The sequence below is a fragment of the Prunus persica genome, chromosome G1 (assembly GCF_000346465.2).
Source record: "Prunus persica cultivar Lovell chromosome G1, Prunus_persica_NCBIv2, whole genome shotgun sequence".
Taxonomy (NCBI): Eukaryota; Viridiplantae; Streptophyta; class Magnoliopsida; order Rosales; family Rosaceae; genus Prunus; species Prunus persica.
In genome coordinates this window covers 11,345,980-11,370,336 of record NC_034009.1, presented here as the reverse complement: position 1 = coordinate 11,370,336, position 24,357 = coordinate 11,345,980, and the positions used below count along the sequence as shown (strand labels likewise).

The window sequence follows — 24,357 nt, the reverse complement described above, 5'->3', positions numbered from 1 at the left end:
TACACATGTCAAAGCCACATGTAGCTAGATATTTTATGAACAAAAATTTTAAAAAAAAAAACAAAAAAAGTGCATCTAGATATTTATGAGTTTGTCCACTAGCAATTGATTAGGAAGAAGGTAGAAGGTTGTATCTGATGGGAAACTGGGTACTGCATGTGAGTTAAAGCTGTCACTGATCTGGTGAAAATGATGAGGTTTTAGCTAAGCATAGCCTAATTAGGACATGTGGAAGCGGACCAAGATGATAAGGCTATTTAAAGCTAATTTTTGCATGTGATCACATTTATGATTAATTTGGTTTAAATATGATGCATGCTTACGTGGACCTTACTCGGATCGGTTGCTAGGAATTATAAGAAACAAATAACAAATGGGAGCTTGGGGGCGGCAAGGCACAGTGTTTCTTGTTCTGTTACTGAAGATGAAGCTGGCAAAAGATAATTTATTTTATTTGAAAAATAAACTCTGCTGGTTTTTGACTGATCAGATACGGTTAAGTTTACTTTCATATTCAAATGAAAAATAGGTTTGTTGTCGAATAATGGCCTTGCAGTGTAAAGGGAGATTGGGGTTTTCTTGTAATTTCAGAAGACAAAAATAAAAGCAGTAGAAGTTATAGAAGTGTGGGTGTCAAAGATCTATGATGATATATGCTTCATATCATTCTATGGTTGTAATTTTTTGGTAAAACATGGATTGTTGTTGTTATATCAATGCATTTTGCTACATAAATTCTCGTGTGATGCGTGAGTATTTCTTGATCGTAGATGCATGTGAGTTGCATTCGCATGGATTCGTAGTGAGGAATTACTGATGTATCTAGGAACTGACTGACTTCAACATTACTTTGTACTAATAGTTTGTGTATAAAAGGAGTGACAACTGGGGACCTTCTTCATTTGTTGTCAATTAATGAATAGTTTATCTTAATCAACGATTGTAAATGGCTCACGATACGTAAATATATTTTAAATTAAATATCCTATGTCACATCATATTGCACTGGCCTTAATGGGAAAACACCCACAAATCTCGTGACTCATGTTAGGTTGCTGATGGTGAAGTACATTATCCTTTGAATAAATGAGGGGAGAAAAGGGTAAGCAAAGCATATCTTCATGTTTGCTTTTATTTTTGTTTTTTTTAAAGTTGTGATACCTATATCTTTTGTGTTGGGGCATCATATGAGTAATCATTATTTCAGTTGAAAGGGAATACTTGAAATCTCTGTACGAACAAGCGACAAATTCTCTAATTAGCAAACAAATAAAATATTCGTCCAAAATAAAAGCAAACAAATAAAATAAACGAATAAATAACAAAGCCGTTGTTTCATCATGACTCAAGATTTTGGTATTTTTATGTACTATAACATTCAAATATTGCCATTTTTATATATTATAACATTTGAATACACACGTAATAATAATATGCAAGGAGTGTGTAATTCAAGTGGTTAAGAGCATTTACTCATATATCTGAAGTCCTAAATTTAATTCTCCCTTTTCCCAATATTGATTGTAAAAAAAAATACACATAATATATGATGATATTATAATTTGTATAAATTAGAAATAAAATATGTTCAAATTATCATTATTGTTACCAATTGAGAACAAAAAAATATATCAATTTTTTTAAGACCTTTCCTATTAAAAGGGACAATAAAATACTAAACTCACACACTACACGGATACTAAAAAAATCAATTATTAATAGACAATTTCCAACAACAACAAAATTATTGGACAGTTTCAATTGTTTTGTTTTAGACCTCCCTCCATTAAAAAAGGATCTACACAATGTAACTGGGACATCAGACGTGACATAGTATAGCTGAGCGGCTATACTCTTTACATTAAAAATTAGTTTTTTCCGATTTTTGTTTATCGATAAAGGTAATTTAGAGCCTTATCCATTACTATTAGGCCATTCTACAAGTCTCTATTGTCCCCTTTTGAGTTTTTACTTTTCCAGAGCTATTACTCCTATAAAGAATTTAGCATTTTCACGTTTAATACTCGTATTGTACACTTATTTTTTTACAAAACTTTCAATTATACACACAAAATTCAAGTATTATACACATAATTTTCACATATTATTGAATAAAAATAATATATATTAAAAAAAGTAAATAAATCATATTAAAATATTATATGAGTAATGCTACACTTATCACATTTTTATCCCACATTTCTTTACCACATGATGTGGCATGTCCATATTATATGCCACATCAATTAAATCAATGAAGTGTATTTTAATTAAGACAATTAGAAAAATAAATACTGGAATAAATCATAAAAGAAAAGAAAATATTAAATAAATTTAATTGACGTGGCTGTCCACCTCAACTGTAACATAAGATGGTATAGGGATGTGGTATATAAATGTGGCAAGAGTAGCATTATTCATATTATATTGTGGCCAAACTTATCAGTTGTAATTTGCCAAAATATTGCCGAATAAAACACATACGTATTTTATTCATATTTTTTCCGTTACGTATTTTACTAACTCAAAGAATGTGAGAGGCTAAGATTATTTCTTACTTGTTGTAATAAAAATGCAAGATAGTGATTTTGCAAACTCTTTTCCAACCAAAACAACAATTTCAAATAAATATTTATGGGTATAGTAGTAAGCAAGGTGGTAGTATTCTTCATTTAAAGTGTTGTTTGAAATGTGAAGCAATTATCAAGAACACTCCAACTCAGCATGCAATTCTCTACAGCAAATAATGTGTACAATAACAAAATTTAGTAGCATTCACAAGAACAAGGTAGACCAAAGGCAAACACTCCCACAAAAATAGAAGAAGAAAAAATGAAATTCTGAAATTGATTTACTGTGAAATTTCTTTCTCTTCAATATCTGCTTTTAAGATGTTGAAACTAGCAAATTAATATCTATAAAGTATAAACTAATGCAACTAGAAGGGTCATTTTCTTTTAATATTTTTTTAAGAAATAGTATATACTCCTATTAAATGTAATATACTTCAAGAGTATAGCCGAGCGGCTGTATTGTTTTTACACTTAGCGTGGCATGCCCTAGGAGCCATGTGGGTCTTTTTTTTATAAATAGTATAGCCGCGCGGCTATACTACGTTTTTAGTAGCTATATTATCTTGTTTTCCTCTTGGTGGCCAAGGAAGAAGAAGTTGACACATGTTAATTAGTAGGGTTTGTTTGTGTTTTTACTATCCTACATTTCTATTTCCTATTCTAGGCGTGGTACTCCATCTTTATAATTATATGTAGATGTTTCATAGTGTCATGTTAAGTGAACTAAAAAATAAAAATAAAAATTTAACCAAACTAAATGAAACCGTCGGTACGCCGATTTTTTAGTTTAGATACTCACTCCTAACCCAAAGTATAGCCAAGTGGCTATACTCTATAAATAAAATATTTATAGTGTACAGTCATGCTGTTATACTATATAAATAGAATATCTAAACGTATAGCCAGGCAGCTATACTATGTAAATAGAATATGCGCGGCTATACTGTGTAAATAGAATTATTTTAAAAGTATAGCCGAGTGGCTATACACTATGAATAGAATATGTTAAACGTATCGCCATGCAGTTATACTATATAAATAGAATAAGCTACACGCTATAAATAGAATATTCTAACAGTATAGCCAACCAGCTACACCGTTACCATATTCTATTTCCAGAGTACAGCCGGTCGACTATACTATATAAATATAATAGTCTAACAGTATAGCCGGACGGTGATACTCTAGAAATAGAATATGTTAAAGATATAGCCGTGCGACTATACTATAAATAGAATATTCTAAATGTATAGCCGCCCGGCGATACTCTGGAAATAGAATATGTTAAATGTATAGCCGTTCGGCTATGCTATAAATAGGATATTCTAAAAGGATAGCCGAACGGCTATACTCTGGAAATAGAATATGTTAAAAGTATAGCCGTATGGCCATACTATATAAATAGAATATTCTAACAGTATAGCCGTGCGGCGGTACTGTGGAAATAAAACATGTTAAAACTATAGCCGTCCGGCTGTAAGAATTTGTTATTGGTATAGCCGCCTGGCTATATACGCTATAAATAGAATATTCTAAAACGTATAGCCGCCCGGCTATACGTCATAAATAGAATATTTTCAACCGTACCACACTCCCAGCCACCACCCCCTACCCAGATCCATCATCACCATCACCATCACCATCTTCTTCGTCATTGTCACCATCGTCTTAAAATTCCGAAGAATTGTCGTCTGATCCCAAAATTGGATGAAATTCCGAAGATTAAATTTGTAAAATTCCGAAGAGTTGTGGGAGAAATTCATAGCTGGGTTTGTTGTTGTTGTTTTGCTGATAGTAAAACTCATCAAGTCTCCAAATTGGCGTGGCGTGCTACAAAGCCCTCCTATTTTCCCTACCAATACGCCGCGTTTCAACTTTTTCACCATTGATGATCCTTCTTGTTTTTTTCTTTCACTTACCACACCCTTTTCTTTTCTTTCCATATCTCTCTCTGAATTTCTAAACACACGCAGACCGTAATATAATAAAATCCACTCCCATCTAACATTCATGCACAGATCCATCAAGCCCACCACTACCAAAACCAAGAATCCAGCTAAACCCTAAACCCTATTCGAATTAGATTTGGATCAAAATTCGATGCATTGAGAGGTAAGTCTCTAGTTTGACTGAGTTGCAATGCAAGGGTCCTGTAAAAAAAAACACAGAATAAACCTAGAATGTGATATACCACTTGAGACTTGGACCTTTACTTGTGCTGGACAGACCAATTTCTGGACTTTTTATATACATATTGGTCACAGGAACATCAAATAGCGTAGTTAAGCCTTCAACTCTGAAGATCAAACATTTGAGAAGGTAAGGAGTGATGTGATGAATAGGCCCTCTTGCTTCTATTTTTCCCTTCACTGCTATGTTTTGTTTTTAATAAATAAATTGGTAATTCACAGAAATGAAAATCTAATATCATGTGAAAAATACACTCTAGATACAGCAACAAACGAAAAATACACTCTAATATCATTGCCTATGTTAGGAATAGTATGCAATCTCATATCAGGATAGGGATTCGCAGGCGAGACAGAACTTATTTGCATGGAACATGGCATATACAGATCAAAAACAGATTATTACTTGGTCCCTCATTGATACAAAAGGCAGCATATCATCCTTGTCTTAATCTTTCATGAATTAAGTATATCACATGCAAGTGGTTGACCCGGGTGAACAGCAACTAGAATGATACTCGAACATCAAGCAATGCCATCAGTGAAGCAACGATCTATTGGATCAGGTTCCAGCCATGTTGCTCCCGACAAAACCACATTAAGCTTCATTGGTGGGTATGCAGTGCGTTTCTTTCCCTATAAATGTAGGCAGTGGATAACAATTAGGGCATGCTAAAAGCTTCATAATGTGCAAACAAGTAAATTCACCATCAATCAGAAGAATCAGAAACAAACAGAGCAGTACTTCAAGGTGGTTGCTTTTGGACTTTGCAATAAAATCGTCACTCTGATACCACTTTATGTACATAAAAATAGGTACTGTCCCACTAAAAAGTCTGACGATACACCACACTCCACCTAACACATTAGCGTACCCTAACCTTGCTAGGTGATTCCCTATCTTAGCCTAGTCTTGGTGGTAACAGATAAAAAATCAGTAAAATTCGTAACAAAATCATTATTGTGGTTGACAAAAGCACAGAATTGAATTAGTAAACTTTATAATTCGACTTGATTGATAAACTTAAAAGGATAAGGACTTTGCATCAAGTTTCAGGAAACAAATGTGTTGTCTGGCCGAAAAAAGAAAGGACTAATTGGGGAACTGCTCTTAAATGATTTTGTCGATAACCTTACCTGCAGAACACCAGCAGCAGCTAAAATCTACTGCCCATGGCAGATGGATGGTTTTCCAGGGATTACAAGAGCATCGTAACTTGAGACATCAGTAGTATCAAAATCAGCTGTGAAAGTGAAATTGTGGCCTGGCTTCTTACTGTAGGTTTGATCACCTTCAAAATCATGGACAGCAGTTGTGCAGATATCACCAGCTTTTTTCTTGGGGGAAACTCCATCAACAAGGCATCCTAGAGCTTGAAGGGATTAAAAAGGCACAGTTATCTCATAATCTTCCATGGAATCCTACAAATATTGAGGGGGAGAGAGTGAATGATGCTCAGTAACTGTATAAGAATTAGTTCATTAACAAACGACAAACCCCTTTAAGGCTTACTTGAATCACACTAAATTAAAACAAGCAGCCAATCTTGATTTATTAACAATCTTATCACTGTTGTGGAACAAGTACAAGTTTGATCCAAAATAACAAGTAAAAGAATGTTGTGATGTAGGACAGCTTAAATAATCACCCTGCAATTGCATATATGGTGGGCCTTAAGGTTTGTCAACTTGTCTTTTTTGACATGTGGCGAAGTGGTCGCTGAAGCCAGGTGGGGACAGTATAGCCGCGCGGCTATACTATTTTTGACACATGGCGAAGCGAGAGCTAGGCGCTAGGCGGTTGGTCCTTTTTAATTATAAATAGGATAGCCGAGCGGCTATCCTCAGGGTATTTTTAATAAAAAGCGTATAGCCATGCGGCTATATTTTTTGACACGTGGCGAAGCAGGCGCAAGCAGCCAGGCGGGCCCTCTTTTTCCATAGACAGTATAGCCGCGCGGCTATACCCGGTGTTTTTTTTCTTGCCGGGCGGCTTTACTGGGGTCCCTTTTTTTTTATGTATAGTATAGCCGACCGGCTATACTCTTACATAAGACACTAATCTTTTTATAAAATAAAAAAATTGTTTTCCCCCTTTTTTGTTTATCAATAAGGGTAGTTTATAGCCATCCATTACTATTCAACCATTATCCGAGTCTCTATTGTCTCCTTTTGAATTTTTACTTTTCCATAGCTATTACCCATATAAATAATTTAGCATTTTTACGTTTAATACTCGTATTGTACACGTATGTCTGTATTTTTCATGTTTAATACACTTTTTTTTACAAAATTTTCAATTATACACACAAAATTCAAGTATTATACACATAATTTTCACATATTATTGAATAAAAATATTATATATTAAAAAAATAAAACAAATCATATTCAAATATTATATAGTGGCCAAACTTATAAGTTGTAATTTGCCAAAATATTGCCGAATAAAACATTTACGTATTTTATTCATATTTTTTCCGTTCTGTATTTTACTAACTCAAAGAATGTGAGGGGCTAAGATTATTTCTTACTTGTTGTAACAAAAATGCAAGATGGTGATTTTGCAAACTCTTTGCCAACCAAAACAACAATTACAAACAAAGATTTATGGGTGTAGTTAGTAGTAAGTGAGGTGTTAGTATTCTTCATGTAAAGTGTTGTTTGAAATGTGAAGCAATTACCAAGAACACTCCAACTCAACATGCAATTCTCTACAACAAATAATGTGTGCAATAACATAATTTAGTAGCACTCGAGAGAATGAGATAGATCAAAGACAAATATTTCCACGAAAATAGAAGAAGAAAAAATTGAACTATCAAATTGATTGACTGTGAAATTTCTCTCTTCAATATCTGCTTTGGAGATGTCAAAACTAGCAAATTAATATCTATAAAGTATAAATTAATGCAACTAGAAGGGTCATTTTCTTTTCTTTTTTTTTAATAAATAGTATAGCTGGTCGGCTATACTGCTATAATACGTGTCAGCGAATTAGTTGCAACCTGGAAGCAGTTCCATGTACCCTTCCGCACCTGATCGACCCCGAAATCAACCGAGAGAGTCACTCTCGGACTCACCTCAGCTCTCTCAGTCGATCGGACCCACTGTCACTGTAAATCCTAATTTAGGGTTTTTATGGGTGCAGTAAATCCTTTGTCATTGTAAACCCTAATCAGACTGAGAGTGAGTGTTTGATCAATGGCGTCGCAATCGGATCACATGGCCGCGATAATCGACGGAAAAGCCATAGCCCAGACCATCCGAAACGAAATTGCAGAGGAAGTCCGCCATCTCTCCCAGAAATATGGCAAGGTTTGCTTTTTTGCTCCATCTAACTGAATTAATTTTTGTAATTATTTATTTAATGGATGAATTTTGACAATGCAATTATGCAATCAATCAATGGTTTAGGTTCCAGGACTGGCAGTAGTGATTGTAGGGAACAGGAAGGACTCTCAGAGCTATGTGAGCATGAAGAGGAAGGCTTGTGCTGAGGTTGCCATTAAATCCTTGGACATAGACCTCCCTGAGTATGTGTCCCAAGACGACCTCATTGCCAAAGTTCATGAATTGAATGCCAATCCCGATGTTCATGGTTGGTTTCATGAAAGATGATCACTTTTTCCATTCTAAGTTGACAAAATATAATTACAAATTCTTATTTTGAGCTTGGTGGAATCTGAAACCAGTTGTTTATGTGCTACATTTCCATTGTTGTTCGTCGTGAAAGTAGGTTTTGTTTTGTTGGTAGGTATTCTAGTTCAGCTTCCATTGCCGAAGCATATTAATGAGGAGAAGGTGTTGAGTGAAATCAGCATCGAGAAGGATGTTGATGGCTTCCATCCTCTCAACATTGGCAAGCTCGCGATGAAAGGCAGAGAACCTCTGTTCCTTCCTTGCACTCCCAAGGCAAGACACTTGAGTTATGGATTCAAACACAGATAGATGCAGACACACACGTATGCTTTTGTTTCTTTGAGTATACTTTGTGCCAAACAAGGGAACCTTGTTATCCAAGAAATACTCATATGGAGCTGTGAGAGGCTTTCTTGTGGCAGATAGCAGTTTTGTTTTATGAGATGATTTTTTCTGCAGGGCTGCCTGGAACTTCTGTCACGGAGTGGCATAAGCATAAAGGGAAAGAAGGCAGTGGTGGTGGGCAGAAGTAACATAGTTGGATTGCCAGTTTCGTTGTTGCTTTTGAAAGCAGATGCTACGGTTACTGTAGTCCATTCTCATTCTCACGATCCAGAAAGTATCATTCGTGAAGCAGACATTATTATTGCTGCAGCAGGGCAGGCAATGATGGTAGGTGGTTCACAGATTGTTGTTCCTTGATATGTAGTAACATCGTCTTATGACATAGCTGTTTTCTCTCGTTTAATATTTGTTTGGCTTTCCATGAAAATTCTAGTACTTAGTTTGTTTCTAGTTAAAAGTAGTGCTGAAGACCATGGTAATTTGTTCACCCATAAATACTAGCACATAACACTAAGATCCCATATATGAACTGCATATTTTTCAGTATACACAACTTGCACATAGTTAAATACTTCAAACACCTTAAGATATGCTTGAACAAGAAAACTGAAATGCAACTAATAAGAGAATAGGTATACTTGGTTGATTCCTCCCATATATTCATCCCAGGTGAAGGAAAAAGGAAATTCTTCGGCCTTGGTACTTCCATCATTTTTACTTGGAAGTTGTAAGACAATGCCTTTGATGCTTTATAAGCAGTGGTCTGGTGTGTATAAAATAGCCCTCTTCACTAAGTTGTATCATTGCTTGTATGAAATGACTGCCATCTGTTAGTGGAGCAAACATCGTTTCTGTGTGTCATATAATACATTCCTTGTCTTGGTTGGACGCTGTGGGACGTAGGGTTTATGTTTCAAATTGATGAAATCTATCCGAAATTTGTTAATCAGTGTATCTACTGAATTTCAGATCAAGGGGAGTTGGATAAAACCAGGTGCTGCAGTCATTGATGTCGGAACAAATGCTATAGACGACTCAAGTAGAAAATCAGGCTATAGATTGGTTGGAGATGTCGATTTCCAGGAAGCATGTAAGGTTGCTGGATGGGTAACTCCTGTTCCTGGAGGCGTGGGCCCAATGACTGTTGCAATGTTACTCAAGAATACTTTGGATGGTGCTAAGCGTGTTATTGCAAAATAAAAGCTGTTGCTAACTCCAGCCTAGTGGGGTGGAATTCATTGTCAATTAGTGGATATTCTACCTTAAGTTGCTAACTATTTTGTTCTAAATTAAAATATACCCTGTGGCCCTTGATTTGAAAACACCACAAATATCATGACTCATGACTCGTGCCAGGTTGCTTTGGATAAATGAGGGGAGAAAAGGGTGAGCTACCTTCATGTTTTCTGATTTTGTTTTTTGTTTTTTGGGGGGTTTTGGGTTGTGATATCTTCATCGTTTCCATTGGGGCAGATGAGCAGCATCGCATCAGTTGAAAAGGAATACTTTGAAATCTTTGACGGATAAAATAAATGAATAAATAACAAGCACAACAAGCAGTTGCATAACTGGCATCATGGGTACACACAAGATTTTGCCTTTTCACACACTTCAACATTCAAACGTGCGCATAATATGTACAGAAATTTGAAATAAAATATGTTCAAAAAATTATTATTATTATTATTATTATTATTATTACTACTAGCCTCGGAAGCGCTTGCGAGAGGCATTTTTTTAAAAAAAATTTAAAATTTTTTTAGAATTAAAAAGTGTTCCATAAAAATAGGATCCATTATTTTTTATTTAATTTTAATTTTTTATAAAAAGTATGAATTTACCATATTATCCTCATTTAATTAATAAGTTTAGTTCTTAATGTTTGCATTAACTAAGGATATTTTCTGGTATTTTGAATGTTTCACCATTCTCTGCCTTTTGCTTTATATATACTAGCCTCTCTGCACGCGCTTCCGCGCTTGCGAGAGGTTTTTTTTAAAAAATAAGTAAATTTATTTTAGAATTAAAAAAGATAATGGGTAGTTGTGTTTCATAAAAATAGGATCCATTATCTGCTTTTTCTTTTTCTTTTAATTTTTTTAAATATGAAAAAGTGTGAATTTACTATATTATCCTCATTTAATTAATAATTTAAATTCTTAATGTTTGCATTAACCAAGGGCATTTTCTGGTATTTTGAATGTTTCACCATTCTCTGCCTTTTGCTTTATATATATAGATAGATTATCAATTGTGCAAAAAAATATTAATTAATGGACAGTTTTGAATTGTTTTAGGGTATTCATAAATAAAAAAAATCGAAAACAAAAAAGCAGCATGAAACCCCCTATTTCATAACATTACAAATTACAATTTAGAAGGAATTCGATCAGAAAACAGGCCTCTTTTATTACTTAAGCACAACACCAAATCTGTATCTAAACATTACAACAATAGAATACACAATGCAACTGGAACATCAGCCACCGCTGACATTGCATTCCCAAAATTAAAATTAAAATTCGAGCAACTTCATTTTCTTGCAAAATTAAAATTACTATCTCAAAGGCCGTAGGCAAACAGAGTCCAGAAAATGTGACTCAACAGAGGCAATACGCAGAATTTATGCTTCGAGCAAGAACAGCACCCGAAAACAGAATGCGACTTGACAGAGGCAGTACGCAGAATTTATGCTTGCAGCAAGAACAGCTCGGTGACGAAAAAAATTTTGGCGGCTTGTCTTAATCTAATATTAGAAAGTAGTGCACAACGGAGATATAATATATATATATATATACACATATTTAAGGGATTGAGGAATACATTCTAAGGAAAAAAAAAAAACAGACTAAAACATCTAAAAGTTGTCAAATAAACATCTGCGCATTGTTACTGCAAATTCACCAACCTTGTGAGGATGAAAGAGGACTGCACAAAATCCTAAACAGATAGCTGCAGCACAAATTACATAAAGTGCAGGGCGAAATCTCAAGAACGCCCCACTAGAGCGGGACATTGAGACCTCCCCAGAAGTGCAATAGTTAGCCACTCTTGGCCATTTCTTGATCAGGTTAGCTTTCATGACTGCTTTTTTACTCAAGAGTGGAACAGTTTCACTTCTCTCATGAGAAGTTGAACCCACCATCACATCCACCCTACCATCCACAGTTATCTCCGTATCCTGCATAATATTACATAACAATTAACGGAACAAATCTTGTATCAGTTCATCAAATAAGAGTACAGAAAATAACAAGTACGTAAATTATGTACAATTAGCGACTGCCCTACCCTCAATTGGATATCTCTTGCTAGCTATTAGAAGTACGAAAACATTTAACAGATAAAAATGTGATGGTGAATAACACAACTAGTTATAAGATCTTAGATGGCCAAAATAGAACTGTAGATTTCAATTTAGCAAAAGGGAGGAGAAAATAAGTTGTCATGCGCTTAACCACAACGTAGCCAAACAGTTAGAATCAAATAAATCCTTCACTAGTTGACTGTAGAAGTAGATTTCAGATCCCAAAGAGATAGGGAAAGAAAGCAGGGCAGCCTCTAAGAAAAATCAGTACGGCAATAACAACTAATGAAATGACATGCAAGCAACAAGTTCGAACTCAAACTTTTTTTGGACAAAAATAAAAAGAAAAGAAAAGCCCTGTCAGAAATAAAAACAGTTAAATTACCAGGAATGCAATGCCTCACCACAATATTTTCTTCTTAAAAAGTTGGAATTTGAACTACCAGACTACCAGATGAGAAGAAATGTTAAATTGCTAAAGAGTAAAATGTATATTAAACCAAAGCTAACTTAAAAGCAGATTTATTTAATCCTTTCAATCCCCACCTCCCCCTAACCTCTCTCACCGACCACCACCACCCAATTGAATGAAGTTCTCACCTGACATTGTAACGGAACAACCAAATTTCCGACATTCTGAAAGCAGCTTTGACTTTGAGAAACAATATCCTCTTTTTGCACCAATCTTCCAGACCATGGTACTAAAACCCCCGAGTTGTCAATTTTTTGACGATCACGGGCATAATCCATGTAATTCTTTAAGAGCCTCATGTCAGCATCACTGGTGCCATCATTTGCACTGTGTAACTCCATGTTATCCATCAGAGTCTTCAAATTTTGTGAAACTTTCTCCAATATGGTTGTTGACTTCATGGATATCAAAAAGTTCAATAAATAGTTGAATCTTTGGATCTGTGAAGCAGTCATGATCTGTTGAAAATTTTCTGATGAGGGCTTTTTAAGTAACCATGCTATATCTAAAATAACTTCAGAAAATGCTGTGTGTCCCAGGGAAGATGCTTCACAAGAGTCTGACAGAGAACCACTAGAAGAAAAGTGTGATCCTTGCAAAGAGAAAGATTCTTCATATCTCTTCTGAATAGTATTCATTTCTGCACAAACATCTTTATCCGCGATGAGTATGGGTAGAAAGTTCGATAAGCCAGATTCATTCTCAATCTGCAATATAGATTCATCCAATGATAAACTATGAGCCAAAGAAAATCCTGGCAAGTTAAAAACCAAGTACCATGCATTAAAATGCTTTTGTAACTATGCTTCTGTCTCCATGTGAACCTCAAAATTTCAATTGTATCTATATGAATCCTACTCTTTTCCGTATACCTATCGCAGATTCCAGTCCACAGATATAGCTTATGGCTAATGTTATCAGCAATAGCTGCATCATTGTCTACATACCATGTTTCAAGACCAACAATTCTCATCAATGCATTAACCAATCAAAGAAGTTGCATATCAAATTTATAAATCGCTGGTCATAAATGGGTTTACTGCATAGTGAATATCAAGTGTTTGACACATATCAGTAATCAGCATTGCAGAAACATGGTCAAACACCCATGCAAGCAACAATAAACATACCATAACACTATCTTTACTTTTGTCAGAATGATGGAATACCACAACACTATTATGATCGCTGGAGTCTGGAGATATGATCAGACAAGAATATACACCATAAGGAGGGTAAAAGAAAATAGCTCAGAAAATTTACCTCAATAAATGCAGGACCAAAACGATTTGCTTCAGTCTGAGGAACATGTATCTTGTATAATTGATGGTCTAAGTTAGTAGCAGTGTCTCCTTCAATCTGACTAGGAGAAGATTCAGGATAGTAATTATACGCCAGATACTTTCCAGAGAAGGATACAAGAAACCTGTCACCATAATGATCTTTATTAGGCAACTTACTTGACAATAATTCTGCTCTCTACATACATGGAACAAGTAAACAGAATATTATAGAACATACACCTGACTGCAAAACTTTAAATTAATCAGAATTATTTTATTTGGATAAATCAGAAGAGTAATCAGCATGTGCCATCAGACAACTACAGATCTGCCATAATTGATATACATCCCTGATCAATATATTCTGGCACTTCCAAGATCACACTATGCGTGCTACACTTTTGGACCAACAAAGAACAGTAGCTATTATGTACTAGTAACAAGTCTATGTAGACTGTTGAGAGTGTCACCAAGTAGGTTCCCCTCCCTCCATTATAATCTAGTCTTACAGTTGACAGGAAATGTCGTGTTCATGAAAAGCTACCTTATCATAATAATACATGATCCAAAATGACAGAGCTGAAAGGGGCTGAATCAAAATACAACACAATAAACTACTATCAACAGGTGGAAAACCCTGAAAGGAAGTCCTACCGAAATTTGGGTTGTAATAAATCACTTCCACAGGCAACAAATTCCATGGGCTTGCCTGCCTCAAAATATCTAGGATGAACGTAATGAAGCCTTGGGGCCCGCATCTCAACTTTCCCTTTTATTACAGAAGTCCCATCTGTGCATACCAAAATGAAAAGAAGCACATTAATTACTGAAAATAGATTAACCAAAAAAAAAAAAAAAGATACCTACCAGTCCCACTACCAGGAAACATGAAAATTTGTCAGAAATTCTACTCGCAAACTGCTGTTTATACCCAAAATCTAAGATCAACCGACACGAATTGATGATTCTGACCAACATAATTTCATAAATTTTGTTTAGTTCTGTACATCCATTTACATCTCATGGAAAGATTGCAAACAAGAATTATTCAGAGATCTGTATCTTTTAACAGCAATATGTCAAGATGGATCATCAAATAAACGCAGAGGCTAATTAAGTTACGTCATATTTTACCGCATAATTAATAAAATAATAGAAATACAACACAGCTATGGAGCATCAGATTACCTTTCACAACACGGAAAATCATGTCATTCAGATAAACAAGTATATTGCCTCTCCCAGACAGCATCCTTCCAGGTACAACAACAAAGTCATGTACATATGATACAGGATCTTCAAGTAACTGAGCAAAACCATCACATGATCAAAACCAAAGTTGTTGAACAAAATTTTTAAAGGCAAGGTAAGAAGAAAACTTTGACAAACTGAATATCAATCTTGCAAGTAAGATTACCGACATCATTACCTTCATCCACATAAACTTTGGCATTGCAATAAAAACAGTCAAGATAGTACATCCAGGGCGGATATACCCCTCCAACTCAACCGGCATACTGGCCAACCATTGGAATATCTGTAAACACATTTACCCACATGTTAATCCAAGTCCTGACATATTTCTATTAAAATAATTCTCACTCTATATACTAAACTGTAATAACAGTCTTTTAATAATACTTGGTGCCGAAGTCTTCGAGGGAACTCCGCTGGATTCCAATCATAGAGCTTGAATGAGATGCGACCTGTCGGACACTACAAGTATGTATCAAATCAGTACATCTCAATTATATCTCCTCACATAAAGATCAGTTTTAACCAGGCAGCAAAGACCCACCATAGAAGAGTAGGCACTTTTATCACAATTTGGCGGAGAAAGAGAGTTGTTAGAATCATGTTTTCTTCCATCCATTTGGGTTTCACCAGAAGCTACCAAAGATGCACCACCATCACTATGGACAATCTGGGAATCAGGCACTGAACTGAGGGTAGAAATACGTCCACCTTCAGACTCCGGCAATTCTTCCTTGTCATTTAACTGACTGCTTAACTGTATACTGTCTGTACATTATGCATACAAATTGGATCAGTAGACTCTTTTTCTAGGAAGGAAAAACAACTATACAGCTCATTTTACAAACTGGTTGCTTTAAAACAAACATTGAATACCTTCTCCTGCTCCACCATCACAATTGGTATCTTCAATTTGAATTTCCCTTTGAGATTCCTTTCTAATCCCTCCTTTGGAATTAGTAGGTTTCCTTCGTCGTCTGTTATTATGACGCTCTAGTTTTCTTCGACAGCTCCGCTTACCTTCATCAAAATCTGATAAGACATGGAACCTGCCAAAGAATTGGAGCACAAGCAGAAACGAAATTACAAAAGCAATATTAAAATTATTCCAGCACACTTCAACAAAAATAATACATGCAGTCCCTCAATAAAACAGAAATGTGACAGTGTTACAACTTTCTCTTCATCCCAGGTCGACAAATCTTCTGGATAGTATAAAGACTTATTATACTAATAATTATTGCCAATCTAAACTCCCTCTGAAAAGTTTTACTTATTTTAACCCACCAGTATTCACCACAAAGACAAGCAGTATGGAATCCAAAATGCCTATGGCTTATGAAGAACTTAAAGAAAGAGCCAAACGTAGGCAGTGACCTTATCCTACAGCAAATGACAGCTGCAAGCCATTCAACATCTCCAATGTGCTAAATTGCTAATAGGGGTTGTCTCACTTTTCTCAACATCTATCTTTATATATAAAAGACCCTTAAAACAAATCAGCCAAACCTTAATATAATTAATATCTAAGTGCAGTATCCTCTGACCCATTAAAAGATACATGTCATCCACAGAAAGAAGAGCACATGTAATTATTCTGTTACTTTCCCCAAAATAAAAAATAAAAAAACTTTACATTCTAACTATGTCTTTAGAATTCCTAAGTGTATTACTATGGATCTTTCCAGATTCATGTACCAATTACCCTATGAAAGGGCCTACTTTGTAAGCTTTTAGGATCAGAGTTAGTGAAAGAAAAATTTCTTGCGAATTCCTCCTTGTGTGTGAGGCACAGGTTGACTTGGAGTGATTCCAAGGCACGCACAGGTGTGATGCCGGAACTTTTTTAATTAAATTGGACCCCCTTTGGTGTGGAGGCCAGAATGAGTGGATCTCTCTTTTCTTCCTATATTTCCTTATTGTCCAACACCAGGAACTCTTAGATGGCATAACCCGTATTGACACTTGTCACTTCCTAGGGAAACTTCTCCAGCTCCCATCACCCAAAGCAAAAATATAGCCATGGAAACATATTCCACCCAACAAATTCATATAGATTCCCAGTTAAGAATATCATGTGCTTCTTTCACTACTGAACTTGCAAATATAAGTACAAATTTATCTAACCCTAAACACTGAGTAACTAAACCTCCATAGTGTGTTCGTGAAGACTCCAGATCAGGAAGTGTTTTCACACCATCTACGACATCAACTCATCCCAATCTTTAAGGAAGGGATATACCCTTAAGGGGGGGCCCCAAAGAGAAGCACCTTCTCAGAGGTGGGAGAGAAGCGATCTCCCTAGGGGGTCCGGAAGGACAGAGGGCACGTAGGTGGAGAGTTTCTCTGAACGGAGTGTAGTTGGGGGGCAACCTTCCAAATATTAACTACGTTGACACTGTTGGAATTGCTTCTAAACAGTCCCTTCTCTGCATTTTGGAGAGTTAACAAGTGCAAAGTAACCTTATAGGTAAAAGCATAAAATTGATTGTCATATAAGATTACAATCACAACCCAGGAACTGTGAAGCTAGCTTAATCCAAATTATCCAAAAGCTTCCTAAAAAAAACTTGGGTAACTGCCAATGCTAAGTTGTGAACTTACTAACAGCTTTGAAGATTACTAATACGAAACTGCTAAACTATAACTAATTCAAAGATAAAATCACTATCTCTGAAATTGAAAATCAACTTAAAATTGAGCTTACTTGCCACACTGCTGACAATAACGCTTGGTCTCACCGTCAAGAAAGACAGTGCTGGCATTTGCACAGGCAAGGCACACTCTGTGCCTCCGATGGTACCCCTTCAGCTCCTTAATGTCGGCACGACAAGACGGAACCTGACACCGGGCCGTCCCAGGAGGGGCCCGAGCCGTCTTGACCCGCTTCTTTCCATGCCCGGCTTCCTCCTCTTCCAACTCCATCATCCTCTCGTCGATCTCGGGGCACGCGCACGGGACATGACCCGCCAAGAAGTTGGTGCACGCCAGCCTCGGGTCGCGCTTCCTTACCCGATCCGAATTCGAATTCGGATCCTCCGGCAGATCTTCCAGAGCCGGAGCCGGGTCAATCTCGATGGAGCCCCACGAGATCGATAGGTCGTCGTCGACGGTGAAGTCGAGGAGATCTCCCCAGTCCCAGACGGTGGAGGTGTCTTGGTTGGTCAGTGGAGGTTGAATCTCCATCTCTGAAACCCTAGCTTCGTCCAAACGCTGCCGTTGTGATTGCGTTGAAGAAGGAGATGCAGGCCCTTCCATCGTTTTTGTGGTCAAAATCACCTAACCTGCCAGCACACCTAACATCCTTCTTCTTCCTCTAGCTTAGACGTCAAGATTCCCTCCCTCCCTGTCAACAACGCTTAAAAAGTACAGTACACCATTATTTTCTTTTTTCTTTTTTTTTTTTGGTTTAGGGTAAAAAATTTAAACAATAGTTTTTACTGTCGCTGTGTGTTAAGAGAGTTACTGTTTTTCAGATATTATTTTTTATGTTTGATGTAATAACCCTTTCAATAATTAGGGGATGACCTATTGTTATCCTTAATCCTCGCTCTAACCATCTCTGTCTCGAAAATCTCAAAGTTGTTTTCATATGTGAGATTGAAATCACCTCTTTTTTATATTATGAGTAATGTTATTTAGACACACAACATTGATCATTTTAATTGACCACTTTATGTGGCAACTGATATGTCATGTCATGTCAATTAATGAATGTTGCCATGAGGCCACTCATTAGGAATGCTAGGGTTTTTTAATTTGTTTTTTAATTTGTTTTTTAATTGACATGGCGACATTCATTAATTGACATGGCATGACACATCAGTTACCACATAAGGTGGTCAATATTGTGTGTCTAAATAGCATTACTCTTATATTATACATTAGTTTAGCCAAGCTAAATTGACGGAAGCGAATATGCTCCTCGGTCCAAAATATAGTTTGTATCCCCACACACAAAAATACCTATTATCTTCTTCTTATTTGAAAAGTGTCATTTGTTAAATAATTGGATTTAATTGGATTTAATTTAGTGTGGAATGACCTTAACTTACAAGTCAATTCATAAATTGAGGTTTTTTTATGTGTGTGTTTGATGGTAATTTTTTCCTCCCATTATTAGCGGAGTATTTGAATTAAAAAATTGTAATAGAGTTAATTACGGTGAACCAAATTCAAAAACAAGTAGAAATGCATAAGACATGTCTGTCGGGGTCTCCATGATGGCGGGAAGCGGTTTGTTTTTATTTTCCCCATCTATTTCTGGTACTAATTTAACATTTTTAAATTCCAAAATTTCATAAAAAGAGTGTGGAAATTTCTGACCAAAACAAAAAAGTGTGGAAATTATGACGACATCTTGGATTGTTCTATCCGACAAGGGACGTGGAGAAGCGAGCGGTTGCTTCGCACGCGCTTGAGATTGTGGCGTGTAAAGATGAGAGAGAGTGGGCAGGTGAGGCGATGCGTTTGAGGTTGAGTGGCTACCAAATCTGCGGGTGAAGTGGTGAGGACATGCAATGCAATGCAAAATATTCAACCCTAAACCCTAAAACAATAAAAAATAATAATAACAAGATAAGAGGAGGTTGAGCTAACGACCCCACCAATGCAATCATATTTCAAATGCAATGATAAAATAAAAGAAAGCATATTCTAATCTAACTCGCCACGTTGCAAAATCATATGGTCCCCTTTTGGCCTTTTTCTTACCGCTACTTTTCCGATATTTTTTTTGTCTTAACCTTATCTATTTTTCACAACAACAAAAAAACATAAAAAATTATTATGGATATTTTCTTATTTATTTTTATAGTTTTATAAAATTTAATTAATGATCTTTAGTGTTTGTTTGTTTGTTTATATATGATTCATGACATGTTTTGAGACTGCTTTTACGTGAAATAATTTAATTTATAGTGCTTTTGTTACTAAAAGTGTTTTTATGAAACACTAAACACCTTTTAAGTTTAAATTTTTATGCAAAACGCTGATAGAAACAGAAGCGGAGCTATAATCGTAAAGTTGGGGGAGCTGAAGTAGAAAATATAAGTACATAAGTATTCACTAGTTACATGTTTAGAGCTAAATATTTATAATTTAGTCATGTTTAATTTGTTTTATATGAAATTTTAACTTAAATTATAAGTTGTTTTATTACAAATTCTATATATTATATATAATATACAGCTCCGATATCTTGGACCACAGGGGTCCAAGAGATTATGGTCACTCGTCGTTGGATGTTACATCCAACGGTTTAAAAAAGTTTTTTAAAAGAAGTGTAAGAGTGAGTGAACCGTTGAATTTACATCCAACGGTGAGTGACCACATTCTCTTGGACTTCTGTGGTCCAAGAGATCGAGACTGTTATAATATAATAGAAGGGAGATCAAAATTTGAAAGGAGCAGGGCCACTCTGGACCTAAGAGTAGCTCCGCCACTGGATAGAAACTTTTTTTTTTTCGTTTTGAAAAAACGCTTTTAGTCATTTCACTTATAAAGAACAATAATGAAACTTTTTTTCTTCCTCTCGATAAGAATGATGAATCAAAAGTCAAAAAGGGTGACACTCTTTGGGAAATTATATATATTTTAAAAGCAAGCCGATTGACCTTTTCCTGTGTGGGATACAAGATTGAGATATGAATTCAAAAATCCATGTTAAAGATTCCTCTCCCCCTGTGTTAATTGGTTAATGCCGTGTTAATCAACAATGACAATGCATCAATGTAAACAAGTTCATTATTGATTGTTAATTTAGTGCTTCTGATTATGACGTGTTGTTATTTTTTAATGTATTTTCTTATGAGGTGGTCTTTCAATGTAAACAAGTTGATTATTGATTTCGGCCGAAAGAGATACACATATATATATATATATTTTTTTGGGTAATAATTTTGATATATTTTATTAAATGTGTGGTGTTTCACATAAAGAGTTCTGAGCTCCAAAGTTCTCGTATTTGTTATCTTTTAATAATTTATTAATTTATTAATATAAATCTACAATGCATATGCATTATTACAAAATATAAACTCAATTGGATATGATTGTTTTTTGTTTTAGCTCAAATCATATACCACTACATAGTTAAAATGTCAACCCAATAGTCAACAATTTACAATGTTACCTTATTAGGATAGTTGACATGGCAAACATAGTGGAAAGCCAATTATAGTTTGGTGTAGAACAAGTACTCTTTGATCACTAGATTTACAAGCTCTTAATTCTTTTATTAAACTTTTAAACTCAAAACTCCTAAATTGCAATACTCATTTTTAGGGCTAGAATCTTAACCAGACAAATCGATAAACTCACTTAACCAAGATTGTCGGTTTTGTCGATTTCGGCTATAGAAAAGAAATGTCAGTTTCGGGTTGATCACTTATACTGACAGACACATTCGGATGTCAGTGTTGGTATTGAATCTTGGATACAGTCAGTAATAGAACTGAACTAACAAATGTTATTTAATATATATTATTTAAATTTAATATATCCAATTATATATTGACCATTAGATGATAATATTTTAAATAGATGTAAGATATGAGTAGTTTAGATTATAGATCAATTTGAAGGCCCATATTCACTCTCTCACTTACCTTCTACAATTTCATTGCTCGACTCTCATCTATATCGAACTCATTGCTCTCTTCAACCCTCTCAAGGCCACAAGCATTGGTCTATGTTGCCCTATCTCTCTCAAAGCTTCAATCGACACCATCCTCTCAATCTCAAACAATTTTCCCTTGCACCGTCAAAAAAATTGACAAAAATACTAACTTGTCCTTGAATTGCTACAAATACGAAACTACAATAGCAAAGTTGACAGAATTGAAACTACATGGTCAAAAGTAGTTAAAGTGTCAAACTACATGGACAAAAAGTGACTTTTGGCCTTTTATTTTTTCAAACTAAAATTAAATGTTTTGAAGAGCCAATGTCAACTTACCATTCTTGAAGATAGATAAAGAGGCTGCAAGTTGGAGATGCTCTTAATATTCCATTCAATTCTTCGTGTACATCAATTACTCTCTAGTATATATATATATATATATACAAAGATCCCAATTAAATTTAATCCCTTAAACTAAAAAGTCAACCAATTTAACACCCGAATTAATTAAAATGACACATCTCTAATGCGTAAACAAGAAATAAAAGAAACATGTGCCACTGTTAAATTACAATTATTGTGGAGAGCCTGTCGGGTGTAGGCAGGATAGCGGGGCGGGAAGCGTTTATTAATTTTTTACTTTTTTCTATGACATTATTTTATTTTATTTAGGTTTTAAAACGGCCCGTGGAAATCTCAAAAAAAAAAAATTAAAAAAAAAAAACCCTTTGTGGAACTCATGACCACATATTGGATTATTCTATCTGACAAAGGCCGTCGTTGAGATTGGCCCGCTTGCCTTCTACGCACGAAGCACGTGTAAAGAATAGAGAGAGTGAGCCGGTGAGTTAGATGCGTTTGAGGTTGAGTGGCTACCATATCTACGGGGTGAATATGTGAAGACACATGCATTTCGTTCATATCATCATCAACGGATTCAACTCAACCGATAATAAAATATTAGACTTAATAAGAGGAGGTTGAGCTAACGACCCCACTACTCCAGTACTAAGAAATGCAATGATAAACAAAGCATATTCTACCTTTCTAGGTTGCAAATCATATGCTATCTTTTGAAAATAAATCCTCATAAATTTTCTTAGAGAAAGGGAAATCAAAGATTCATTTGGTAATCTCGAGAATATATGCATTTTTTTTTTTGCCAAATAATAGAGAAATTGCATTAATAAATTATGTTATGAGGGGAATACAAATACAAAAGTCACACGGATCACTCCAACTACCCACAAAGGGGTTACAATCACTACCCACAAAAGGGTTACAATCATTACCCTTTGTAAGAATTGAAATTATTAATTAAATTCGGATAATATGGTAAATTTACAGTTTTCATATTAAAAAAATTTAAATTTAAAACAAAATCAGATAATGAGTCATATTGTTATGAAACACAACTACCAATGATCTTTTTTACTTTTAAAATATAAAAAATAAAAAATAAAAACCAATCGGCACTCACTCACACATGTGCCAAGGCTAGTATATATGAAGCAAAAGGCAAATAATGGTGAAACATTCAAAATACCCGAAAATACCATTGGTTAATGGAAACATTAAGAATTGAAATTATTCATTAAATGAAGATAATATGGTAAATTCACACTTTTTATATTAAAAATTTTGAAATTTAAAATAAAATCATATTATGAGTCCTATTTTTATGGAACACAACTATTCATTATCTTTTTTAATTTTATAAAAAAAGAAAAAGAAAAAGGAAACCAGTTTACACAAAGGGGCTAATGACATGAGTGTTTTTATATTATATATATATATATAAATATATAATTTTTTTAGAGGGCTGCTAAACAAACCCTAAAATTAATTGTGTACACATTATTATCAAAGTATTTATTGAATTACTAATTTACCCTAATATAAAATGACAAAAATAGAGCATTTTTTTTATAGACTGCTTTAGAAGATTTACATCACGTCTTCATTTCATGTGATTTTGTTTTTGCTTTTTGGGAAACTAGTCCATGGTGGAGGCTTTTACAAAATAGCGACGACTTGAAATGTAAATGTTGGCTTGTACAATGGTTTGGTGACAGTTTATGGGTGGCAAAAATCCACCAAGTTCGAGCACTTTTTGAAAGCACAAACCGCACGGGGTGTATAGAATACGGTCGAGATATTCAAAGGTTGACGGCCCGGGACTTTGGAGTTTGGCGGTCAGATTGGGGGAATTCGATCGGTTGGAACCTGAGGCTCGATGGAGGCCGGGCTGTGTTCGGAGTATAGCTTGGCAGCAGCTGGAAATTCGATGCGGCCAAATTTGGAGTTGTGAAATCTATGGCCGAATTTTGATTGGCAGAATCTGCAACCGAATTTAGATTGGCAGAGTTGTGACCGGGATTTGGATTGATAGGGTTTGGCGGCCGAAATTTAGAGCCTGGCTTGAAGGATCTTGGCCTTGCTAAGTGCGGCCGGGTCTGTTATGAGGTTGGAGCTATGGCAGCCGGGCTTTGGCTGGAGAAGGAAGCCGGGCTGCTCTGGAAAGTGCATCCAGATCTTACGCGGTGCATGCCCATGTATGACTCTACTGTGGGATCGGGAATTTTTGGTAGCCGGAAGGTACGGGATGTTCGCACATGAGTCTCGACTTAAAACGTGAAGGCTAGAGACTGGGGATATCTTGCTGCTCTC

General features: G+C 35.4%; 2 protein-coding genes across 2 annotated transcripts; one reads left to right on the top strand and one right to left on the bottom strand.

Annotated features, from left to right (window-relative positions):
- Nucleotides 7,830-10,154, top strand: LOC18792048 (bifunctional protein FolD 2). Its single transcript, XM_007223130.2, has 5 exons — nucleotides 7,830-8,080; nucleotides 8,180-8,363; nucleotides 8,520-8,677; nucleotides 8,864-9,076; nucleotides 9,719-10,154. Exons 1-5 carry the CDS (start codon nucleotides 7,967-7,969, stop codon nucleotides 9,947-9,949), a joined length of 900 nt encoding a protein of 299 aa, XP_007223192.1. The 5' UTR covers nucleotides 7,830-7,966; the 3' UTR covers nucleotides 9,950-10,154.
- Nucleotides 11,134-18,435, bottom strand: LOC18790978 (squamosa promoter-binding-like protein 7). The gene is made up of 10 exons (XM_007225604.2): nucleotides 17,773-18,435; nucleotides 15,942-16,114; nucleotides 15,610-15,833; nucleotides 15,453-15,527; nucleotides 15,241-15,348; nucleotides 15,000-15,117; nucleotides 14,466-14,601; nucleotides 13,792-13,954; nucleotides 12,657-13,235; nucleotides 11,134-11,930 (listed from the first exon to the last, which is right to left on the bottom strand). The coding sequence occupies exons 1-10, from the start codon at nucleotides 18,321-18,323 to the stop codon at nucleotides 11,607-11,609; spliced, it is 2,451 nt and encodes an 816-aa protein (XP_007225666.2). The 5' UTR covers nucleotides 18,324-18,435; the 3' UTR covers nucleotides 11,134-11,606.